The sequence below is a fragment of the Dioscorea cayenensis genome, chromosome 17, assembly GCF_009730915.1.
Source record: "Dioscorea cayenensis subsp. rotundata cultivar TDr96_F1 chromosome 17, TDr96_F1_v2_PseudoChromosome.rev07_lg8_w22 25.fasta, whole genome shotgun sequence".
NCBI classification, from domain to species: domain Eukaryota; kingdom Viridiplantae; phylum Streptophyta; class Magnoliopsida; order Dioscoreales; family Dioscoreaceae; genus Dioscorea; species Dioscorea cayenensis.
The window spans coordinates 10,312,134-10,319,193 of NC_052487.1; the positions used below are offsets into that span (position 1 = coordinate 10,312,134).

The 7,060-nt window shown below is 33.5% G+C and overlaps 1 protein-coding gene across 1 annotated transcript; it reads right to left on the bottom strand.

The window, feature by feature from the left end:
• Nucleotides 1-1,699: 1,699 nt before the first annotated feature.
• LOC120280194 (arogenate dehydrogenase 2, chloroplastic-like) lies at nucleotides 1,700-4,638 on the bottom strand. The gene is made up of 7 exons (XM_039286961.1): nucleotides 4,208-4,638; nucleotides 3,927-4,095; nucleotides 3,653-3,820; nucleotides 3,075-3,157; nucleotides 2,903-2,972; nucleotides 2,753-2,827; nucleotides 1,700-2,577 (listed from the first exon to the last, which is right to left on the bottom strand). The coding sequence occupies exons 1-7, from the start codon at nucleotides 4,576-4,578 to the stop codon at nucleotides 2,302-2,304; spliced, it is 1,212 nt and encodes a 403-aa protein (XP_039142895.1). The 5' UTR covers nucleotides 4,579-4,638; the 3' UTR covers nucleotides 1,700-2,301.
• Nucleotides 4,639-7,060: the final 2,422 nt, after the last annotated feature.

Genomic DNA, 7,060 nt, shown 5'->3' on the forward strand with positions numbered 1-7,060 from the left:
CATAATTGTAAATAATTTAAATTAAAAAAATATATATATATATATATATATATATATTATTTTTAACCGGGACGGGGACCACCCCGCCCCGTTTAACAAACGGGGACGGGTTGGCCCCCGTCCCAGCCTCCACAGGGGGAATGAACCGGGGAATCCCAGTCCTCGGGGATCGGGGATCGGGGATTCCCCGCCCCGTAACAAGCCCTAGTTCTTATTCTTAACTATGATTTATGATGTAATGATATGATTATATGAAACTTTTAATCTTATTTATGCGCATTATGAATAATAGTTTATTAAATCATAAATGATACTTTCTCACATGAGCCAAGTGGGAGAATGTAAGAAATGGCTCATGTATATATACGATTTAATAATTAAATGAAAGGACGTGTTAACTGAAAAGATATGTTGTTCAGTATGTATCAGTTAATATATAACCTTTGATGGGAACAGTTATATATATGAATTTAAAATTGAGGAAATCATACACTATATGTCTCTGCCTATAAGATTATGTTCTTAGTTTTAGCATAAAATAGAAAAGATTAGAGATAGAAAGGAGTTTTATCTGTTACTGAAGATAAGCTGATTGGATCATGATCAACATTTCACTATGGATAAAGGTTAGTAATTCTATTTATTATTGTTAGTGAAATTATAAATTCCAACGATCTTCATGTTCTTAATCTAAGAATCAAAGTTTGTTACATTACAGATCAAATAATAACATAATATTATATAAATTGTATGTAAATAGACGATGTAATTACTTTAAGGGCCCTTTTCATGAAAAAAAAGGGCAAAAAGGTGGATCTTCTACCCTTAAAAGGGTAAGATGTAAATTTTTTTATGGGTAATTTCTTTAAGGGCCCTTTTCATGGAAAAAAAAAAGGATAAGAGTGGATCGAATATGAGAATTAAATATTAGGAAAGGATATGAGTATGATAAACTAATGTTATACCTTGTATTTGATGCACATTAGAAAAGCCATCAATAACATTTTGTTATCTTATTTTACTTTTGAAGTGGATCAAATAATGGAAAGATATGATATAAATTGTGTGTAAATAGAAAATAAAAATACCCTTTATAATATAGTTATATATCTTTTAAAATAAGATATTTTTGGATCTATATTGTAATTGGCAGGCTTCTCTCGAGTGCAACGATCAAAAGAGAAAAAAAAATGAAGGATATGGTGAAACTCTAGATGAAAGAGAGAAATGAAGTAAAAGGCCAAAAATAAAAAAATTTATTTTTCATCATATCATACCTATTTTTATTCTAACACTCTAGTTATCATGTAGTGAGTAGGATAAAGTTGGTTAATTGAATAAACCTATCTAATCTTATTAACTCACCAAACAAAAGATAAAAGCTAGATATCATAGTATATCTTATCATATCATCTTTAACCTGTCCACCAAACAAACTCGGAATAACCTTAATTAGTATTCAATTTAATTATTATGATTAAATATTTCAATTAAATAATTCATATTAATTATCATGTATTTTAAAAAATTATTGTTAAATATTTAAGTTAGATAACTCATGTTAATCAATTACTATTCATTTTAATTATTGCCATTAAAAAATACTATTGAAAAATCTTAAGGAAAGGAAAAACCAATAAAAAAAAAAATTATTCCTCAATTAATAAGATGATTCCATGAATTTGTAATTTTATTTTATTTATTTATTGGGGGCAAGTCCCCCAAGGGGTGGGGAGTGGGTGTTTTTCCCTCCCCAGTTGCTCAACATGGATGAGGAATCTCCTCTGAGAACAACAAGGGTGAGTAAGAAGAGACTCTTCATTCCGACTGCCGGCCACTCCTAGTAGTTTAGCAATAAAGAAGTGGTTCTTTAATTTAATGTACGCCCAAGAGGAATTATTCTCATGGGATGGAAATCAGTCCTTGCATCCAAACCCTTAAGCATGTGTCACATGGGAGTCGGTCATTGCATCCAAACCATTGATTGACATGCTAAATACGGGGGATTACTGTAGATAATTGGCAAACTATAGCTAGACTTTAGGAGCAGCACACATGACCGATTCACCGAATATTCTATTAAGTTCATTCTCCTTTGTTTTTTTCCCTGTTGTACCTTGTTACCTACCAACTTAAGAACCAACTTTTCTATGAACTTTGTGGACCAGTCAATAAAGCAATTAAGGTAGGCTTGATACGTCATTCCAAAGGCAAAGAAGTCAAAAAAATAAACTAAAAAAACTAAAAATTTAAAAAGAAACCAAGGAAATGGATACAATGAAATGAACTTCAAGTTCAATTTCAGAATGGGAACCGAGAAGAAATAGTTGCTTTGTCTTTTTCATCTTCTTGTTCTTTGCTTAGTTTTTCTGCAGGTTCAGGTGGCATGGCAAAACTGGAAAATCCATTCATCTTCTTGTTATCAGGCAGGAAATAAGATGCTGGCTTGCCGTCTGGGATGCTTCTTTGGAATCTCTGCATTGGAACCCTTTCAACAATTTGCTTTCTCAAGATGCCATGCAACCTACCGAAGAGTTTCTGCTTCACTATCTCAAATGCTTTGTCCAAGTTATCAATCTGCATATTTAAAGATTTCACACTTGATTTAGTAACACCAACATTGGCAATTGTAAATAAGCAACCAGTAAGGCAGGCATACAAATCCAAACTAAGAACAAGAAGGAACATCAAATCACTTTTTAACATGTTCAAAACTATTCTATAATTAAGACAAAGGTGCATTTATGCTTGCCTGCTCGGTGGCATTCACGTTGTACATAAAAAGCCCGTAATAGAGATCAAAGCTGTCGCTGACAGTGTTTTCCGTCTGTAATTTAGATGGAGTATCAGGAACATGAAGGCCAACATCACAACGTTGAGAGTGAAATGAAAAAGAACTTACAAGCTGCAAGAGAGTTTCATATCCCTTAGTGTTGATTGGGGTGGACTCAAGGTTTAGCTGAGATAAAATCCTGCCAATTGAGACTTTACAATGTTATTAAATTTTAAAAAAGAACAAAAAAACAAAAAGGGCAACCGAATCCATGGTCAGAAAAATTTTGTCTATGCTTTACCTTCCAATTGTGTGGGTGATGAATTGGGTGCCCGCAGCGTGTCGATCATGTTCTTCACATGACATCTCAACCATTCTACAGCCCTGCAAATCAAATCATGAGGTCATTAGTTGCAGACATGCGTTAGCAAAAAAAAAATATATATATATATATATAACTGCTCAATTCATGACCTTACCTACCACCCGACAAATATTTAATATTACTGAACTTTAAAAAGTTTTCCAAATATGTAAATATATATATTATATATATTATATATGACCCCACATAATTGTTGGCCCATATGCATTGAATATCTTTCCTAGCCGGTTCTGGCTCAACAACACCATAAGGTCCATAACTACTTCGGGAGTATTATTTATTTCATATATACAAAAATAAAGAAATGATACCAAAACAAAACAGGGCACTTGATAAAGACAGAAATTAAGATCAGTTGCTTGATTTTGAGAAATTTTTTAAAACCTCTTATATTATTCATGCAGAATCCTTGATTGACAAACAAACATTTGAGAATGGTCATGAACTCTTGATGTTAATTATTTGTCTAGAATATTTGAATTAAAATAACAAACCTCTTTCTGAAAAATGCTCAAGAATTGAGCACATTTCTGAGCTTGAGTGCTTCCTTTGAGAATACGAACTTCGTCATAAACAAAAGGCAAGGTTCCCCATCCATGTCTTCCACTCTCAGGCCCAAACATTGGATGAGTGCAAACAATCCCAAACTCCGGTGGAAGTACCTAATAATGAAACAAAAGGAACAAAACAATACCCAAAATTGAGATTTAATTAAACATACTAAAACGTCACGAACAAAACAGAATGAATTAATTAACCAAAACTCACCTCAAGGAAAAGATTGCGAGGGTACTGCTTCACAGATAACACATCTGCAAAGATAGTGTCCGGCTTGAGTTTATGAAAGGGGATCCCAAGCATCACACTCTCAGTGGAAAGGATAGAGCTACAGACCAGCACAATGTCTGGCTCTTCGTTACACAACCCTTCCAAAGTCCTAAAATCACACACAACAATTTCTTTAGTTTCAATATATTATGGTTGTTGTTGTTGTTGTTGTTGTTGTTGTTGTTATCTATAAAATGAAATGTCTTTACTAATCCACTCACTTGAAGAATTTGATACCATTTTGGTCGCAATACTCGGAGTAATCCGATCTTGAGAAAGCAAGCACTGCATGACCCTGGCGCTGGATTCCTTTAGCTATGAACTGCCCAAAATTACCAAAACCTATAATAGCAATTTTCAACGGAGTTTCATTGACCTCTGAACTTGGTTCTAAAGGTTTCACTCCATTGTTAGAACGCAAAGCACCAACACCAAAAGTGTGAGCTTTGTTCTTGATAATGGTGGTGGTGGTGGTGGTGGTGGTGGTGGTGGGGTAGGATAGGGTGGTACTTTTAGTAGAAGGAATGATGGTGATCTTAGGGATAGCTTTGATGTGGTGAGGCGCATAGAGATGGAAGGAGGAAGAGGCCATATTTTGCTTGTGAAAAAACGAAACAAGCAAATGGAGTTGGGTGATTTTTCCTTTGGCGATTTTTCCTTTGCAGGTTTGAAGGTTCTTAAATAGATAAGAATTATTTGTGCTTGTTTTAAATTCAGAAAATGATATTAAAATATGAAATCACGTGCCGTATTGACAGAGTGTTGTCTTTTCTTTTGTGGGCCGGTTGGCTGCTTGATTGATGTTCCGTGGTTGGTGCATTCTCTTGAAAAAAAATTCACATGTAAATACCTATCTTTGTCACTGTTTGGAGCAAAATTATTGAGGAATTGCTTTACATTATGAGTTTTTAAATTTTTTTTTTCAATAAAGTAGATAAATCAATATTCGTATTATTTATTATAGAGGAAGATAAATTCGATGTTCTAATTTCTGAAATAGGATTTAGTTGGGTTATATCAACATTGATATCATTGTGCCCGGTTGTTATAGTACACTAATATTATTTAAAATAATCTTATATGCCTTTATAAAATTATATTTTTTTTATTAAATACATTTCGTGCTTCTTATATTTTCATACGAATCTATTATATGAGAACAAAGAGAATCCAAGTAAGGTTTTTCAAAGTTCAATAGTCACCACCGTGCTCCACAAGAATTAAAGACAAATATTAGCCATATGCTTGGAAATGTTGCATCAAATCTCATTCGCTCATTTCCTAAGAAATGATGCCAATCATCTAGAAGTGAATAATAGTATATGAGATCATGAAGAACTACTGTACATAGTACATTAGTTGAGTAACACTTACATTAGATAGTTTAGTATTCCCTTTCAGCCGGACTCCTTACTGATGCCAATTGTATGCTACAACAACCTTTAGTATAACTTAGCGATAAAGAGGGATCTTAAGAACAATATGGCATTTGATTAGAGATCTAACATTAGAAGAAAGTATATCACTAAGGCATGCATGGGTCAAGCATATAGATGGGATGAGGTACAAATCCATGAAGTTAGATAAAAGATAAAGGATAAATTAAAAAACAAAAAACAAAAAACAAAAACCAAAAAAAGAAAAAAATGATTGAATTTATGAGGTTGTTGTTGATTACTTTTCTCCTTGTGGAACTAACACTTGAATTCATCTATTATTATGGATCCAATCTATGAAAATGGTTCCCTTTCCAAATTGTGCATGACCCCAAAAATATTCACCACTAGATAGTGAAAGGCATGTCTTAATAAGATGTATAATTGAAGGAAAGCAACAAAAGTTATGCTATGTAGGTGGAATATATATGAATGGAAGCATAATCAACTGTTTATCTATAATTTTTTTCGTTTTATTAGGTGTAAACAAATAATTAAGTAGTATGCGTAGTTATCATCTAAAGATAGTATGCTACGGGGACCATCCCTTTAGAAAGACAAATATAATCGTGTTGTAGATGGAAAGATGATATAAAAGCCAAGTAATAATTAATTTTTTCTTAAATTGATCGAGTAATGTATAGGAAACTATTGTATATGGCATATTTACAGAAGTAAATAGGCAGATGTAGAAGCGGAGTGGAGTAGAGAGACAACATTTGCTCCATTTTGGGAGCAGCAATTAGATGGGTTGTGGGCATGGGGGCAACGCTCCAGGGTACAGTACATGAATAATTTGTATTAGATAGAGTTAGGATTTTAATAATCTTGTAATTTATATCTAGATAAGTTTAGATTTTTACCTATAAATTCATGTAACCCTAGTTTTTTCAAAGAATTAGAAAAAAAAAAGAATACAGGCGATTCGCTCCTAAAGAGGGAAGTGCATAGTCAAACCTCGTATATCTTGTGTGTTTAGGTTATCTTCTTTCTCTCTTAACTTCTTGCTTTATTGCCATCTCTTGCAATTCTCTATTATTTGCCAATAATCGGTATCAAAGAATTTCATTGGCATGATGAACTCCGTTATAAAAATTTGATGTGAGGAAGTTCAATGGAACTAGGAATTTTGGATTGTGGTAGCGGAGGGTAAAGGATTTGCTAACATAGCAAGGGATGTTGAGAGCATGGAAGAGATGATACCTAAGGGTTTGGAAGATCGTGACTAAGTGGAGTTATAGGCGAAAATGGTTGCACTTGTCCGGTAATGTTTGCCAGGTGATGTTATGTGTCACGTCATAGATCTCTCGTTTCTTGTGGTGGTTTGGAAGAAACTGGAAAGTAGACATATGTTGAAGTCTCTAATGAATAAGTTGTATCTAAAACAAAATATGCACGACCTAAAGATGCAATAGGGTACAGATATGGTACAAAACATTAAATTCTTCAATCACATAATTAGTGATCTACAGAGAATTGAGGTCAGGATCAAAGACGAAGACAAAGCTATGATTTTGCTATGTTCTTTACCGTATTCATATAAGCATCTGGTGCCTACAATCGCATGAGGGAGTGATACAATCAAAGTAGATGAGAACACTATAGTATTATTGGCCAATAATTAGCGAAGGTAAAATA

Coding starts and splice junctions, on each gene's coding strand:
- LOC120280194 (XM_039286961.1), bottom strand. CDS start 4,578: ATGGCCTCTTCCTCCTTCCATCTCTATGCGCCTCACCACATCAAAGCT. Junction 3,158..3,652: donor TGAGCATTTTTCAGAAAGAG/GTTTGTTATTTT, acceptor TTTGATTTGCAG/GGCTGTAGAATGGTTGAGAT. Junction 2,828..2,902: donor ATGAAACTCTCTTGCAGCTT/GTAAGTTCTTTT, acceptor TCTAAATTACAG/ACGGAAAACACTGTCAGCGA.